General features: G+C 39.5%; 1 protein-coding gene across 3 annotated transcripts in view; it reads left to right on the forward strand.

Annotated features, from left to right (window-relative positions):
• rttn (rotatin) overlaps window positions 1-17,688 on the forward strand; it is a 171,668-nt gene that overhangs the window by 130,366 nt on the left and 23,614 nt on the right. For 2 of the 3 annotated variants that reach the window (XM_088282801.1, XM_088282798.1), the window contains exons 1-24: window positions 2,763-2,895; window positions 3,212-3,399; window positions 3,489-3,678; window positions 3,767-3,868; window positions 4,274-4,364; window positions 4,561-4,675; window positions 5,201-5,363; window positions 5,609-5,771; window positions 5,882-6,066; window positions 6,764-6,879; window positions 7,851-8,006; window positions 8,074-8,286; window positions 9,040-9,152; window positions 9,236-9,362; window positions 9,532-9,645; window positions 10,890-11,006; window positions 11,565-11,704; window positions 12,264-12,435; window positions 13,407-13,506; window positions 14,682-14,767; window positions 15,193-15,310; window positions 16,030-16,126; window positions 16,213-16,278; window positions 16,356-16,544. In XM_088282801.1, the coding sequence (XP_088138927.1) occupies window positions 2,865-2,895; window positions 3,212-3,399; window positions 3,489-3,678; window positions 3,767-3,868; window positions 4,274-4,364; window positions 4,561-4,675; window positions 5,201-5,363; window positions 5,609-5,771; window positions 5,882-6,066; window positions 6,764-6,879; window positions 7,851-8,006; window positions 8,074-8,286; window positions 9,040-9,152; window positions 9,236-9,362; window positions 9,532-9,645; window positions 10,890-11,006; window positions 11,565-11,704; window positions 12,264-12,435; window positions 13,407-13,506; window positions 14,682-14,767; window positions 15,193-15,310; window positions 16,030-16,126; window positions 16,213-16,278; window positions 16,356-16,544 (3,152 nt within the window). In that variant the 5' untranslated portion in view covers window positions 2,763-2,864. Of the gene's footprint in view, window positions 1-2,762; window positions 2,896-3,211; window positions 3,400-3,488; window positions 3,679-3,766; window positions 3,869-4,273; window positions 4,365-4,560; window positions 4,676-5,200; window positions 5,364-5,608; window positions 5,772-5,881; window positions 6,067-6,763; window positions 6,880-7,850; window positions 8,007-8,073; window positions 8,287-9,039; window positions 9,153-9,235; window positions 9,363-9,531; window positions 9,646-10,889; window positions 11,007-11,564; window positions 11,705-12,263; window positions 12,436-13,406; window positions 13,507-14,681; window positions 14,768-15,192; window positions 15,311-16,029; window positions 16,127-16,212; window positions 16,279-16,355; window positions 16,545-17,688 lie in introns of those variants that run through there. The other variant, XM_088282799.1, reaches the window with a different exon arrangement.

Raw genomic sequence — 17,688 nt, forward strand, 5'->3', positions numbered from 1 at the left:
AAAAACAGTCAAAATAAAGAGATTTTTTTTAAAAGAAAAATAATTATTATCGATGTAATTTTGCATATAATGTATTTTTGAGTGTGAATATAAATTTAAGAATAAAAGAAGCGGTACAAATAATGGATGGATGGAGACGGAATTAAGATACTGTCTGATTGTCCTTGTGCAAACATAAAGACAACAGCAAAAGAAAATCGCACTTTAGTAAAAATACTGAGTCGAGAGTGGCGGATTTAATTGTTGTATGACTGAAACAAAACGAGGGCTTGTACAGTCAATGCAAGTTTGACTTTTTAAATAATTGAGCCAGTAGTGTTTTTTTGTAATAACAAACCATAAATTGAAAAAAAAAATAGAAAACAAGTGAACTAGATAAATTTTTCTTCCTATTACTTTGAGTGTGTCCCCTAAACTATGCCGAACAATGACATTAATTGATGTTCATTTGTTGTCTTTTAACATTTCTTAACTTTTTTAGATAAATCCTCTGTTACTTGTTATAAACAATAATTAATCAAATGTGAATTATTCAGCCTATAACCCCTATTAATCTGTAATTATCACTGTTTTTTGTGGTAAACAAATGACTTTTGTTTTCTTTATCAATAGTCTATCTACAATATCCGTCAACATTATGACACCATATATTTTAGTACTTTTCCAAATTGGGTCCTGAGCTGAAAAAGTTTTGAGAAACTGTAGCCAAGACATGGCACCGCAACTCATTTCTTGTTCAAACAAACTGTGACCATAGTGGTTTAGATGTAATCACATCATGACAGGACAGTGTAACCAAAGAAGCTGCATGAGTAAAATAATTGCTCTAAAATATCCAGCCTCCAAATAGCCTGTTCACTAATGAGTGAACTTTCTTACTTGTGGTTTATGCGTCTGATTCAGAGTGGTGACTTGTGCTTACAGGTCTTTTTAATTTGTATTCTGAAAAAGATCAAATTGACTCTCCAACTACAAGTTGATAGAGCAAACTAAACGTCGGTTGCCTAATTAGTGTCAGTATTGTTTTTAAAGGGGATGATGTTTACCACTGCCAGACTAATTTGGTTTCTGCTGAACATCAGATTGTTTTTTTTCCACACTGTCAAGTGTATGGCAGTCCTTCCCTACCCTGCTTGCGGCTGCTATGGGCAGACCGACTCTCTGCTAGCACTCTAATTACTGGGCCTTATTAGGCTTGATCAGGCTGCATTTTCTTGATATGCTGGCACATGAGGGAAAGTGGTAGTGGAGGAAAGAAGGAGGAAGGAGGGATGGCAGCTCTGAAATGATGCACCAAGGACACCGCAACACGAGTCTGTTTTTACAAGCCAAATTAGACCTGACAAACAAAGTTTACTCCACTTGATATTGGAAGCTCGACAGTAAAACAAAATGCAGGCACAACTTGGCACAATCCTGTACAAACTGTATCTCCCCAAAAATATTTTATTCAGTGTAGCTTCTCAAGTCAGACACCTTCTGTTTCATGATGTGGATTGACATCCAAGTTCTTCTTTTTCCAAACAAATGTTCCCATTAGAAATAAAGTCAATTCATTAGTTAAACAATCAAACTTTTACTCATACGCGCTGAAACTAATCTAGTCCCATTTTATACTGGAAATATTGCTGGGATGTATTCATCTTAATGCTCGTAATCCATACTGTATGTAATTAATTATATTGGATATATTGTACAGCGCAACCAGAAACTTCCGTGTGTCGCAACAATTCCATAACCAGTTCTATGGCTACGATCACACTATTTCTTCTTTGCCATCACTGGTATCATTCTGTTGTGGCATCACAAAGAAACAAACTAGCGGAAGAACAAAATACACTTATGGAGGTGAAACCTATCTTCATTTTTATTTGATGCCTTTTTCATTATTAAAGCAAGGCAATAATTTTAATTTCCCCCCCAAAAAAATTAACAAAAAAACTAGTAGTCACTTTTAGTTTGTCTCTTTTCACCAAGTGGCTTCTCTTACCCTTGGCAATGTAGTGGAGGACAGGAACAGAAGGAATGTCAACACTGCAGACCTGTGACAGGACCAGTGGGACTGCGCAAGGAAGGACTGTGTTTAGGATGTTTACACCTAAGCCTTATTTTATTTAAAACTTACCCATTTATTATTCATAATCATCCTTTTAATGTGGACATCAAATCTTAAAAATACTCTTCAAAGATTATCTTAAATTGTAAAGGAAAGTATCATGCACTTTTAATCCCCCCCCCAAAACATCAAGGTGACTGTCATGATAGATGCAACTGGATGTGTTAATTATCACCCTTTCAAATCATAAAATACACATCTCATCTGAAGTGAAACATGATAGGCCAAATGTGCATAGAGCGTTTGTGGAGGGCCTTTCAAACGAAGCAACATTATCTAGTTGATGATAATGATTAATTTGGTTAAACGTCTCAGTAAAAAGGAAAAGTAACTTCGTTTAGAATTGCAGTACGGCAATTATTTAATTAAAGGATATTTATATTTCTAATATTTGAATGAAAAATATAATGATTAAAGAATATAAAATAGCTTTGCAATGGTAATAAAAACCTCTAGAAAGGCTGACTTTTTGAATTGGATCTCATCTGATCCTCCACTTGTACTTCAAAACAAACGAGATTTGCAAGGAGTAAAATGTTTTTTTCTCCTGCACATTTGTAACCCGTGAACGCATCTCCGTCCTATCCCGGAAGTGAAGCTTCCCTGGCGCGGATGTTGAAAACAAACCCGGGTAGCAGTCTTTTACGTGACCCGGGCGGACATCGACTCACTAAACTGCACACTTAGACCTTATCTGGGCTTGGATAACACTTTATTTAAATACCTAGATAATCAGTGATCACAGAATATGGAATTATCTGGCATTATCAAGAAAATAGGTAGGCTAAGGTTTAGTTAGAGAAAGGTTGTTCGGTGAACTGTTATTGTGTAAAACCAGTGATCACTGCCTCCTTTAGTCCTCCAAACTATGTATAAAAAATAACTTTTTTTAATAATGCAGCGGCTCTCATGTTAGATGTTATATGCGTCTTGATCTTGAAATACACTTAAACACTTTCGTGAAGCGAATCCGGTAAAGTTATCAAAGTCAACAAAATCATCTGTGCAACTTTTATCTGCTACCGAGATCCAAATTCAACTACAAAAGCTTAATGTTTCTTTTCAAATGGAATGTTTTGCCGCTGTGACCAACAGGCCACTCTTTGGTCGAGATACGAGTTCGAGCATTGAAGAGCATCCTGTGTAAACTGAAGCACTCCCTCATTACCATCCCCGACATTGTTCAAGAAAAGATGCTGTACGTGCATCTCTTGGAATGGTTCAATTTCCCAGAGGTGCCCATGCAAGAAGAAGTTCTGGATTTACTCTTGACTTTATCCAAGGTAAATGACAGAGAAGGTCATGTCCTCTGGTTTAATTTCTTGATTGTTTCTTTCATTGTTTTTTTTTATTTTTTATTTTTTTGGGAAAGCATCCAAGTGGAGCCCAGATGCTGAGAGATGTAGAGGCGGAGGATTTCCTCTCCCAACTGTCTGCAAACGTGGAACCGAAACTTCGAGCTGTCATTGATGCAACCCTGGACCAGCTGTTTCAGCTACCTGAGCTAATCCCCTGTCACACCACTGTCTCCACGCATGGATTCCACAATAAACCTCCAACAGGTGCTGCATGCTTTGACAAATAGCTCATGAAATCTATTCAATAATGGTAAAGATTAATTCATGACTATCGTACATGGTGTCACTTCAGAATTAACCACAGATTTACCATCCGATGAGCATCTTCCTAATAGGGGGTATTTCCAGAAGAGCATGCTTAACCATGTGGATGTGCCTCCTCTGAAGATAGCAGGCACTGATTTTTACTTTCTGTTGCACAATGCATCACACCTCCAAAGTTGAACACGCTTAGTTACAAATGTTATTATATTATTTTTGATACGATTAAACAATTGTTGTAACTTCAAAACAAATATTTATTTTTTTTTTTAGAAAATAAGTGATTTTTATTTATTTTTTTCTACACTTCTAACTTTCATTCACACAGTTGTAAAGACACCATCACCTTCTGTGGTTAGCATCACATCTTGCCGTCACAACCCAAAGAAATAGCACAACACTTTTTCTACATATTCTTATGGTTGAACGCCAAATTGTATCACTTTTGTCTGGTTCAACTTTGGAGATTCAATTATATATATTTTTGAAATTCCCCCTTATGTTGGCTTATGTTATTTCATCCACCTGTTTTCTACAGTGCATGAGGCTGTGAAATGCTTGAAGTTTTCCGTGTTTCCGTGGCTGACGTTGACAAACACAGACAGACACATTCTATCTTCCAATGAAAGGTGAGAGGCAATCTATGTATTTCTATATGATAATAATACAGAGCTAATAAAGTTAATTCCTGCATAGAATGATTTCATTACGAATGATTTATGAATTTACACCAATAACAAATGTAGTTTATTTAGTATACATTTAAGCATTTTGGGTGATTAATTAATGTTTGTTTTTTTCCCAAATTAATTTCTTCTGAAAAAGTTCTTTAAGAAGCAGCAATCCCAACTTGGTGCGGACCACGTGTGAGCTATTGCGCGACGTCATGATGCAGGACTTCCCTGCTGAGATCTTCCTCCAGAGGCCCAATATTGCAAAGGTGTGCACTCTTAAGTCACTCTGGGTGAAATTCAACGTACCCACCCATTCCCCAAAATGACACTCTGTAGCCACTTGCACAATCTTAATGAGTTGCAGCACTGAGCTTCACCCGTCTCATGGTACCTAAAATAGTGGAAACACCGTTCAAAATGATAATGCAAATTTCTTCACCATTACATACAATATTAACTGTATTTTCAAAGCAATACGACTTTCATGCTGAAGTCCAATCTTTAAACGTACAATTTCTTCATGTATTTTTTAGTTTCGATTTACTGCATTAAATTGCATCTTCAATAATTCAATTTCATTTGCTCTTTTTGTAGATTTACCTTTATTACACATTTTGTCCATATCCGATTTTTAGCCTTGTTTTTAAAGACCAGTCGTCCACTAAATCATCTTAAAAAAATAGTAGAGCCAACAAGAAAATGCACACACCCATGTGAACTCGCGTATATAACTTCAATCATTCATGTTATAATAAATTGCCTTCTCTGATGATGTCTCTTCCTGTCTTCAGACACTTCTGTCCCTTCTCAGGCTGGGGTCGGGTAAAGGTGAGGCATGTTACCTCCACTTGCAGGCGCTCTCCTGCCTGAGGCAGCTTTGTGTGGGGCTAAGGCAGAGACTGCGCTTTCATCGAGATCCGAGCTTCCACTCTGCCAAGCAAGGAGGTGCTGCCTGTGAGTTATTGTGATGGAATTTTGCGTCTTTTACAGCTGAGATTTAGATTATTTTAATAAGACAACTCTCCTCCCACTCGAACCACTTTGTTTATTGGAGTGGTGGCCACTATTTTGGGAAATACAGTACTTGACTCAGCATCCTCTTAATTAAATCAAAAGCTGCATTAAAATGGTTTATCTTTCAAGAACGCAAACTCGATTATTTTGGTTTGATTGTGTTTTTCTTTGATTTGGCTATTTAGATACAGTGTCCCAGAATTCCTCCTACTCCCAGGAAGCTCAGGTGACCCAGCGTTCACAGGCTTCTTCCCCAGCAGCAGAATGCTCCCCTCGGCCATCTGTGGTTGGAGGAACAGGTCAGAGAGTCAGGGGTGATGGTCAAGATGGAGATGCTGCTTCCAACAGGTATACGTCTTGTTCAAATGTGTGTTGTTTTTCATGATCCCCCAACATCTCATAGGTCTGGCTTTATACTTGAATGGCTAATGTTTCCCTCCCATCTTTTGTTCACCTAGCGGCAGCTCATACAGAAGTACAGTTGCAGCCCAGATAGCCAGACAGACACCTCCTGCAGATGTGGGCCGCTTGGCACTGCCTGACCAGGGTCTGGAAGATGACCCAGAGATTGGGTTGCAGCAGCTCACTTTAGCTCAGTTCACTGTTGCTACCCTGGAGCATGTCATACCGCTTCTTAAGACAAGTATGTTTGTGTTCTATAAACTCACATTCATTTTATATCCAAACGAGGAGCTCTTTCTCAAAATGTGATAAATGGGGGAAAAAAAAAAAAAAAGCTCGATTGCTCTCACCGGGCCATTCAAATGTGTGAAGACAACTTGCCATGCCAAACCTACTTACCTCCTGCCTCTCACCAAATGGCCATCGCTGCGGTGGCCAGGTTGACCGCTGCGGTGCGGTGCCAGCACCATTGTCACATTAAAAAAAAAAAAAACACCCCCAAAATGTGACTTGTAACTCCAGAGCAACTTAACTCTGGAGCGATTTATAGTCCAAAAATATGGTAATAATCGTATGAGTGTTTATCTTTGTTCCTTGTGCCGTTGTTTTACACAACAGGGCCACCACGTGATGCGTTCAAACCCAGATTTGGCACAGTTGCATTAGCAGCCTCCTTTTTAAGCGTGCAAAAGAAGCTGGTAGTAATGCACCACAAGTGTTTGTCGACTGCCAAAAAAATGTGCGACGTATCGATAGTTAAGGATTTTTACTATAAACAGCACCACAAGGTGCAAATAACCAACTAGGATTCTTGCTTTGGCCACATTTTGACATGCTGTTCATTTCTGGATAAATAAATGGAATGATAGCATTTTGGAAAAGAGTGTTTGAAATAATCCACCAGTAACTTGTCTCAAACAATATTTTGTATTTCTCAGATGGTTCACATGTGTTCTGTCGTGTTCTGGAACTGCTGTTCGACACCGTCCTCCTGCTTGGGGACAGCATTTGTGAACTGGTCTGGGACGATGGCAGCCTGGTGGGGATGGAGCTGGCAAGTCAAAACACAGCTAGTGACAGCTTCTTATGCAGATGAATGGATGCGCCTAACTTGAATGGGGGAGGGGCTGGTGTACTGGGTTTTGCCTTCGGGCAATTTGCCACAAACACGTAGGCATACGCTACTCAAGAGTCAACGCGGATTTGATGCGTGTGATTAGGAAGAATGAATTTCAGAATGTTACACAACTTTCCATTTTTGCAACCAATATGCTGTGAGTGGAAGGATTTCAGTTGCCATTTTAGGTTTGCACAGTGCTGTATATACAAAAGGATTTTGATGCAATGGTGCCATCTGAATTTTCAAAACGAACCCAAAATACAATTTTATGATATGATCAACATGCCGGGCAGAATTCAGCTCGGATAGGTTTTAGCTCCTTGTGACCCAGTATAGAAAATTGATATTTTTTTCCCCAATTTTTACAAGTTATATAATACGCAGTTGTTTTTGCCTCAGAACGTATTTTCATCCTCCATTTAAGCTTATGTTCCTCTGCTGTTGGGCTCATACTGTACACTTGTCAACGAGGAGGACCCTCAGGCCCTCTCCTGTTTAATACATGCCATTCAACATCTTGTGGCCTGTTTTGTCATATTTATGTGGAGAGCAGTTTTGTGTGGCAGACCTTGTTTTTTTTTGTTTTTTTTTGTCCGATGGGAATGGGCTTGTCTGAGTTAACCAGTCAAACAATAAACAAGACACTTACTGCCCCCTACTGGTATTAACCAGTCACTGTTGCTAACAGAACAAAGTGTCTGAGAATAGACTGCTCTAGTTTCTTCATTGTGAGATGGATACATCTTTATTTTGTCCAAAAATAACACTCAAATCCTGCTTTACATTCAATTTCTCATGTCTGCTTTGAGCAAGTATGTCCCTTGGCCGTCAGCCAGACACTCTGCATTGTGTGTGAAGTGAACATTCATGTGATGGACCAACATTCTTGCCTCTGTGTATTATAGAAGGAGAAGCTGCAAACATGTATGGACTCACTATCTGATGTACTGAGTTACCACCAGGAAAATAGCAGCGATTCTCAAGTGCACCACCGAGTTGCATACATATCCTCGGCAGTTTTCGTCATTAAATTCCTGCGGACCATACTTCCTCCTGAAAAGGTGTGTGTGCGCTAACCTAACTATGTATATATTCGATTTCTTAATAATAACATGCTTTATCTCACAGGCTAATGGGAATGTCCCAGAGAATGCAGTAACAGCAATTTTTCACCTGTGCCTGGACAAGTCATTTGGAATGGCACTACCCAGCATGCAAGAGACTGCAGTGGCCTACTTGGAGCAGTTAAACTCTGACAGCCATGAGCTCTACAGGAAGGTGACCCGTGTTGCTCTGTGGATGGAATCCACTTGCAGCTTCCTCAAGGAGGTAGAGAATGAGGTATGATGTGAATGTCGCATACTTTTGCAGGAAAATATACTTGGTGATATACTGACTGGTCTTATACAGGCTAATTTTCTTTTGACTACTCTCAAGGATTAATAGAATTTCAATGTGTTTCTTTGGGGAAAATTAACTTGAGATACTATAATAAATTGTGTTATAAGCTCGGCCATATGAATTAAACTCATAAGCCAAGGTACCAACGTAATTATATGTTCAACATAGCATCTTCTTGAGATAATGAATTTGTTTGTATGAATCCAATGGTTATCATTACACTTTTCCTCTTTACCATCACTCCAAATTGTAGCACTTTTGGGGGTGCTTGACTTTAAAGGTTTCACTGAATTGTGAAACCTTGCCACCAAATCGAGTGAAAGCTGGAATTTCTTTTTTTTTCAACTTTCTTTGGGAATTTTTTATTTTATTTTAGATTTTGGAGTGTCCATTTATTCATTTTCATATTCATTCATTATTCAACTTTTGTAACATTACAGAGCATGTTCTCCCGCACCAAACACATACTTTTCCAGATCTTACTTTGAGCATTGCCAGTAAATAATTGTCCTGTTGCATGCTAATAAAGGTCTTAACTCGCTGCTATTGACTAGCAACCAGTTCAGGGTGTCCCCTGCCTCTCCCCCAAAGCAACCCGAGTGAGGATAATGAGTACAGAAAATGTGTGAATGGAACTTCATCATCCAGGTCCAGTCACTCCAATTCAAGCAAACAAATTGTTTCTTTATTAAGGGAGAGAAGAACTGGCCCGAGCTCCTGGAAGTGGCGGAGCAGGCTGTAGAAGGCCTTCCATTTCACGAACACTTGCCTGTCGTCAAGGAATGTGTTCGTTTCTGTTCCTATTTGTGAGTGAAAGATTCTTACATTACACACCACATGTGCTCCATCTCATGAATAGTCTTTTGAACTGATGTGACTTCGCCATCAGGTGGAAGTTTGATCAGCCCAGTCCAGTCCTCCAGACGGAGAGTCGGAAACTCCTCCTCAAGTTGCTGTCACATCCATTGCAGCCCGTCAAGATAGAAACCTACACGTGTGCATTAACTGTTGTCAAGGTGAGAGCATGGTGTCCGATTAGACAGACAGGCAGTCAGTGTGTACGAGAGTCCATGGCTAAAACAACCAATGCAGATTCTACAGATGAATCGTAACATGCTTTATTTAGAGTGTTTTTGTTTTTTTTTAAATAAAAGTTGCAATAATGGTTATATGCACTACCCACAGGAGTGCCTCGGCATTCAGAATACATCCGGACTCTGCGGCGGAGTCAACTTCCTCCTTCACCACAAGGTGCTCTATGAAATAAGCGCCTTTGGCCTCCAGGATTCTGCAGAGAAGGTGGGCAAGTATTTCTGTCTTTTGAATGAAAACGGTTTTATATGCTTTATATTGCATAGCATCATTGTATGTGTCAAATGTTGCCCAGTTGGCATCCATTGCAGCCTGGTCATCCTGGAAGGGGGATTCCCCCATCTGTGGTCCCTTCTCAAGGTTTCTCACTTTTCCCCTAATGAGGTTTTGTGAGTTTTTCCTTGCCCTCCTGGGGGTTAAGATCGGGGATGTCGATTGTGGCTATGTAAAGCCCTTTGAGACTGTCTGTGATTAAGGGCTATACAAATAAAATTGACTTGACTTGACTTGACTTATATACACTTGCAGTAACTGATTTTAAGGCCAAGAGGGCTCAGTGGCCATTGTCAATTTCCCGGAAGACATCTTTGTATCAAGTAGCCAATTGGTCAAAGCTAATTACATTCCATTTATAGTCCAACTGACACAATTTTTAACTAATGCTGGTCATTTCGAAGTTATTCAAACGAAGACGTCTGAGTATATCTGAGATCAAAACAAGAATACAGACTTGGCTTTTGGGTGTCAACGTCGGACAGTCGGCTTTCGACCTTTCACAAATGATTTTTTTTTCCTCAAACATTTTAGACATTATTGATCAATTCCTATGCAAAAATCATGTTCATTTTGAACTATATCAACATAAAGATGGCTGAGGTAACCGTTGTCAAAATTCATGTCAACGGGTTCCTTTTCTGAGCTCTGACAGTCACAATTTATTTCATCTTTTGACTTTTAGGGATTATTGTAATATATCAAAGCAAGCACCCAATTTATTTATTTTTTGATCAGCGCAAAGATGGCTGAAGTTACTAAGGACAAATGTTAAATCAGTTTGTGTTCTGGGTGTGACCTTGAAGATGACTTAACTGTGAAGTAAGTCTAAATTGTCTATTGGAAACGCCCCGTTGTGTCCCTTTAAAATGTTAATTCTGGCCATTTTAAGGATCCTGGGGCAAGGTCATGGATTGCAAATTCACTCTGGCCAGCCATCAGTTTTTTAGAGATGTTAGTTTGGGTCCTGGTTGTGAGCAGCAATAGTAATTAAACAAAAGGCCTGTGCGGCAGTTATGTGCATCACGGGCCTAGTAAAGCTCTCCAACATTATATTAAGGCCGTTAAACTGCCAGCATCACGCAGCGCTAGGCATTTAAAAGTCTGTCACTTGCATTACCTGCTGCCTTTATCCACAGCGCTAAATGCCACTCCGCCGCTTAACCTGTGATCTACAGGTGAATGTCGCTGCCAAGGATATCCTACTATTCCTGCTCAAGGGACGATTGATGATGACAGCATCAACCTGGGACAGATTCATTGCAGCACTTTCCCGGGTCATCGCCATATTACAGGTTTTGTGCTCTTGGAACATTGTGTGTGCACTGCACAGCTCACACAACACTATAATGTTCAGAATTTATTATCTGATATTAATAGGGAGAGAGGTTGTGGGTGTTTGATGTGCCCCCATAATCCAAATAACTGTGATCAAAAGTGCAAATGTAGCATTTGTGGACCAACAAAGGTCGTTTATTGAGCTGCCAGAGTGTAATATTTAGTTATTGGCTCATTTACATAGTCCTGTTTCATTATTTCCTTTTTGGGTTGAGGCGAGGGGGGAGAGGGGGCATGTTGTTATTAATTGTTCCATTCCAGGCAGCAGAAAGGCTGAAAATCCCTTATAAATATGCATGGGTTTGTGACGAGGCTGTCGAGCAGGATTTAATTCAAGGGGGCTATTCGGAATTGTGCCCGTCCTGTCAACAAGTGACAAAATGAAAACCACACGTAATTATAAAGCGATGTATATTTTACTTACTCTTGTGCTGCTTAGCAGGAATCCCCCATTGTTCACTTCATTGTCTGCAACGACTGTTAAGAAAAGTGACTTTTGCGTGTTTGTGAGGCAGGGTTACGCCTGCACCAAGGAGTCATTGGGAAGCTGCGTCCTGCTACTAAGTGACATGTCAGAGGTGGCGAGAGACGACACGTTTCCAAGTACGGCCAAGTTAAAAGCAGCTCTCAGACTTCTTTTCACCAGACAGCCCACGTGAGTCAACATTTTGAAACATGTCCACCTGTGCGTGCATGTCATATTCCTGCACCGAATGTGCGCGTGTGTGTTTTTGTATGCTAATGTAATGGCATGGTTCTTCTGTTCACAAAGTGATTAGTTGGCTCTCAGGGTCTTTTTTTTTTTTTTTAGCAAACCAGACAAGCTCTTGAGACTTTCTGTGATGGACATATTATTACAGTCTGTTGCTGTCGGCCAATCGGCTCATCAAGTCATCTAAATGCTTTGCGAGGTCTGTGTAAAACAGCTACTCGGTCCCAGTCTATGAATATTGATGGAAATGGAAATTCACAGCCGGCCAGTCGATGAGCTCCGGTGAATTTTGAACACATAACAGATTTGTCTGCGCTGCTTGACGCTTTTGTTAGCGATTATGTGAGGAGTATTTTGCTTCTGTAGCGGCTTGTGTACGGCCGTAATGAAGATAAAAAGCTTTTTCCTGACAACACTAAAGTTGATTTATGTGGTCATGCTGTGAGAAGATGATTATTTTCTTGGGTGGTTTTCAATTAAGTACTCTGTTCATTGTATCCAGGGTGAGAATAGCAGCGGTACAGCACATCATGGCCCACCTAACTGGAGCAGACGATGCGAAAATAAGCAGGCCACAGCTGGACCAGTCGGTGATCTCCTCACTTCCCAATCTCTATTGCGTCAGATATCTGGTGGATGTCACTCTTGATACCAACAGCAAGTCTGTTGTGAAGGTATAAATAGACATATAGTACTCATAAAAAGTGATGGATAGTCGACTTTGGGTGAAATTTCAAAATGAATCTGAATTGATCTATTACCCTTACTGGTGAACTTTGACCTTCGCGTGCAATTTTTCAGTACTTTTACAAGCAGCCGTATGCTAACAAAAAGCAGAATGAGATTTTTTTTTGTTGTCATTTTATTTCAAAATGTGAACCTCAAACACCTGCTGTGATTTTTTTTCCAATTCTGCCCCTTGTTGTTTTGCAAATACTGACGCATTAAACAGCTGGAGATGGCATTTAAAAGTTGACAGCTTGAAGGTGAAATTATGCGCATCGAAAGGCGATTGTGCATTTTAGGTTCATTCTGGAATTTTACCCACAGTCGACTATCCCTTACTTTTTGTGAGTGTGCATATGCTGAAAGTGCGACATGAGTAAACTGTCAACCACAATTCAGTGATGATGGACATTTAATATAAAGTACATGTTGAGAAATTAATAGTTTTTGATGTGGGACTTTTTTTTGTCAAATGACATGGAAATTAATACACAGTTTTGTTGTTAGAGTTCCAACAAAAAAAAAATATCCATCTTCATTTGTTTTTTTTAGAATATAGACAAAGACTACCAGAAAGTGAAGAGAGTGAGTTTCCTGGCTGAGCGAAGTTGGCCTCGGCACATCTTGACTGTCATGAAATTGCGTTAAACATGTTGGCATACTCTTATTATCCATGCCTCTATAAACTCAATGTTCTGTTTTTTTTTAATGTTTTGTTTTGTTTTGAGATGGAACCTCATTGTCAGAAGAGGGTAATATAGAAAACATTTTTGCATTGTTGGCAATATTCCCGTCCCAAAAACAAAATTATGTCAAGATAACTTTATTTTTAATTTCACAGTGATAGCTGAAGAAATGTTTTCAATTCCATTCCTCTCCACACACCTTTGAGTTGTGGCGTATGTTTGATGGTACTAAGGTGGAGGCGGCGGAGAAGCTCTTCAGCATGCTGTCTTCAGACACTGTTGACGTGGCTCTGAGAAGATCGGCTGCCGAGCAGCTGTCTGTGGTTTTGCAGGGTGAGCTTTCTCTATAAAAAAAAAAAAAAAACTCCTTACGCTTCTTTTCTGTAATACTCATAAACTCTTTAAGGAACACCTTTTAGTTTACATCGGCATTTCCGACCATATGCCTGAACGCTGTCAAACCAGAAGAAGCATTTATGTTTCTCCAGAAAAACTGCTGACTGGTTACTTTCTTGGCTCCTGCTTACTTTACTTCTCTGCTTCCCAAATTGATTTCACCACACACTGTCTCGCTTTCTTCACAGTGTTGAAGTTTCAGACTATGCAGATGAGTGCACTTACAAATAATTGCAAAACGAAATGACTGCAACGCCACTGACTTCTATCTGTGGGCACAATTAATTTGAACTGATGCGTTTTATTTTATCATATGCCCTGAAACACAGAACATTTGTTGATTTAACTTAAGTCGATTACCCGGATTAAAATTCTAACAATTTTCCGGTGAGTAATGAAAGTAATTTTAACCATGCATCAATTGTTGTGCTAAAATACTAACGATGGGAAACCGAATCTGTAAATTTGCTTCATGAACCAGTTGTTAAAGTTTCAACATTGTGCTGAAAGTACACTGGCTTGTTGTTTGATAAACAACTTTACTTCAACCCGCAGTGCCTGCTAGAGGAGTTAAAAAAATACAACTGGTTCATGAAGCAAATTTGAAGCTTCATTTTCCCATCACTATAAAGTATTGACGTTAACACATACTGATAGTACAGTATACTTTCACAACGCACCGTCCACACCTGCAACTGGCTCATAATTAGCAATTATTCACTTGATTTTGTATCCATTGTGGGGAAATTGACTGTTCATTAGCCACACTTTCAGGGAAATTGGGGCGTAATGGAGTGCACAATTCCGGCACTGTTGAGTCTGTCTCAACTAATTTGTTGTCTAAAGAAGAAGAACTTGCCTCAATTTTGGCAAGTTTTCCACCAGTCACACCTAAAAGCAGACTTCCGGTGTGCTTTTATTTTTTCTCGCCATTTGGAAGTGTTACACAGTCCTTTTCTCTGTAGTCTAAGGGCATTGGATGTCTATTTGTTGTCTAAATTAATGAATGAATTAATCAATCAAGCAGTCTGTTGAATGAGTCTGAACAGTCTTTGGACTTTTTTTCACCATTATGTTTCTGACTTGTGCATTTTTCTCTTCCCTTTCCGAAGCCACAACAATGCATCCTGTCCTGACGAAGCTTGGAATAACTGAGAGAGTTATTTCATTCCTTACTGACAGCGTCAACGGTAATAAGGTAAACTCCAACCTGCTTTGACAAAACAATAAATCATCGACCACTATTGTGATTCAAGCCAAACGGAAGGAATCTTGCACAATAACTTCCTCTGTATGACCTCATTGATGTCACACATGTAAGTTCACTTGTTGCCAGTGGATGTCGACGAGATTCGTTGAGGCGTGGATGATAGAAGGATGAAATGGCCTGTATTAACAGTGTCAGACAGGCCCCGGTCGGCTGTGTTTTTAGCCCTCCAGGCTTTGAATCAGACGCTGTCTTTGGCTACATTGAAGTAGACATACAATGAGCTGTCTGCAGGTGCTATTTGTCCCATCGTGTCACTGGGGTGCCGGTTCGCTTGTCTGACGCGTGCGAGAGTACTGCTCATTTTTTCTTCCCGACAATTAAACACTAAATGTATTTGTTGTCCTTGTGTTTAGAGCTCAGACTGCATGCTGGAGCCTTGTGTGTGTATCCTGAGAAAACTGGTGTATGCTGATCCCTGTCTCAGGAACAGTCTGGCGCAACGCAACGTGCTGCTCATCACTCTGCTCCGAGGTGCATTATTTTAGAAAGACATCTCATTAATAAATAAGGTTGTGACTGGGTATATGTGGGGTAGCGCACAGGCACGTTTGGATACTGCGCTTTCAGCAGAAAGCACCACAGCATTTGAGAACGGAGACATAGGCTTGTTTTTTTTCTTGATTTTGAAAACTCATTTCACATACTTTATTTATTTTTTTTTTTTGATCATTCAAATTTGGTAGCATTATTATCAATACTCTGTGGTGTGTCAAATTTACAAGTATGTCATTAAAAAAAACATCTCTTATTTTAATGGTAGGATGACGTGGTTTCCTCATTGATTTTACAAAGTACAAGATTGGAAATGCAGTTTTATTTGAAGTGGGAATGAGACGTGTGCATCTCAATAAATAACAAATATATTTTTTGAGTGCTGCAGTTCAGTTAAAAAAGTAAAAATCATACATTTTTAGATATGCACTGAGTGAAATATTTCACAATTTGATTTTTTTTGTAATACAGTATTGCCTAAGAAACAACACTAAATTATTTTTAATATAATTTCTTATTACCTCAAAAGCCTGTTCGTTCATATGCAGTTAATACTTGGCGTTCCGTTGGGATGAATTATAAAGGCATGAAGGCGGATCCGCTTTTCCTTCATATTTTTTATATATTAAGATGCATATTCATATTATTTGTGTACATCATATACAAAATTGGTTTTACATGCTCTGTCTTCTGCGTAGCTACTCTAATCATGAAGGCAAACAATAACAACAGGGGTGAGGCTGCTGTCCTAATGAGTTTGCTGCTCTTTGATGAAATAAGCGGCATGGCAAAATGGTGAGTTTTTCACATCTGCTTCCTATCTATCCATTCCGACCTTTCGCATCACCTCTTATACTTTTTTTTTTGGGTGGGCATACCAGGTCAGACAAATCCCCCAACGATGACCCTCTCCCGACCTTCTCCCTCCCGCTGTCAGTTGTTCGCAGGTAAACTTTGAGACTGCTGTCATCCGTCTTAATTTGGTTGCTCATTTCTAACGTCACTGTCACTTTTACCCATCAAGATACAACATGCCTTTCAAGACTGTGAGCCATCATGCCGTCAGCCCATATTGTTGCGTCCTGATGCCCACCTCAGATCTACTGACCTTAGCTCCTGCCCGTCAAGCTTTGCAGGTGGCCTGGAACGTTGCATGGCGCTGTGGTATAGACAACCTGCTTGAAGATTCCAATGGCTCGACCAACAGCGCTGAGTAATACACTTTGATGCTCATTTTTTTTTTATGGGTTATCACGATACATTTACTGCAATGCCCTTGCATGTGGGAAAGGGGAGCCACAGTTTATGATGCACTTTTCAGCTTTTTATTGCATGCCGGAAAATCAGGTAAGCAAAATGAGGACACTCACGCAATAGCTGCTTTTGGCCACAGCTCACATCTAGACACTCACTCGCCGGCGTTACTCACCATCCTACCTCTTAAAGGTGGAATTCTAACACCCAGACACTACAATATGTTCAATATTTTTATTTTTTTGTGCTTGTTTTAGAGTTCAAATGTGTTTGCAATGACGGCTTGAAGGTGAAATTATGCGCATCTAAAGGCATTTTAGGTTCATTCTGGAATTTTACCCACAGTTGACTATCCCTTACTTTTTGTGAGTGTGCATATGCTGAAAGTGCGACATGAGTAAACTGTCAACCACAATTCAGTGATGATGAACATTTAATATAAAGTATATGTGTTGAGAAATTAATAGTTTTTGATGTGGGACATTTTTTTTTTTGTCAAATGACATGGAAAATAATACACAGTGTTTTGTTGTTAGAGTTCCAACAAAAAAAAAATATCCATCTTCATTTGTTTTTTTTAGAACATAGACAAAGACTACCAGAAAGTGAAGAGAGTGAGTTTCCTGGCTGAGCGAAGTTGGCCTCAGCACATCTTGACTGTCATGAAATTGCGTTAAACATGTTGGCACACTCTTATTATCCATGCCTCGATAAGCCCAATGTTCTGTTTTTTTAATGTTTTGTTTTGTTTTGAGATGGAACCTCATTGTCAGAAGAGGGTAATATAGAAAACATTTTTGCATTGTTGGCAATATTCCAGTCCCAAAAACAAAATTATGTCAAGATAACTTTATTTTTAATTTCACAGTGATAGCTGAAGAAATGTTTTCAATTCCATTCCTCTCCACACACTTTTGAGTTGTGGCGTATGTTTGATGGTACTAAGGTGGAGGCGGACGCACTGTGTTTAAAAAGTGTTTTACTAAGCAGTAAAGCTCCGTATATGGCGGATTTTCACCTATTGAGGGTGGGTCTGGAATGTTTCCCAAATCACTTTCTGCCCAAATAAGGCTCACTTCTGCCCCCAACAGGTCATTGGTTGC

Source organism: Idiotropiscis lumnitzeri, chromosome 19 (genome assembly GCF_059441095.1).
Source record: "Idiotropiscis lumnitzeri isolate Australia: NSW breed Sydney's pygmy pipehorse chromosome 19, RoL_Ilum_1.0, whole genome shotgun sequence".
In the NCBI taxonomy this organism is placed as follows: domain Eukaryota; kingdom Metazoa; phylum Chordata; class Actinopteri; order Syngnathiformes; family Syngnathidae; genus Idiotropiscis; species Idiotropiscis lumnitzeri.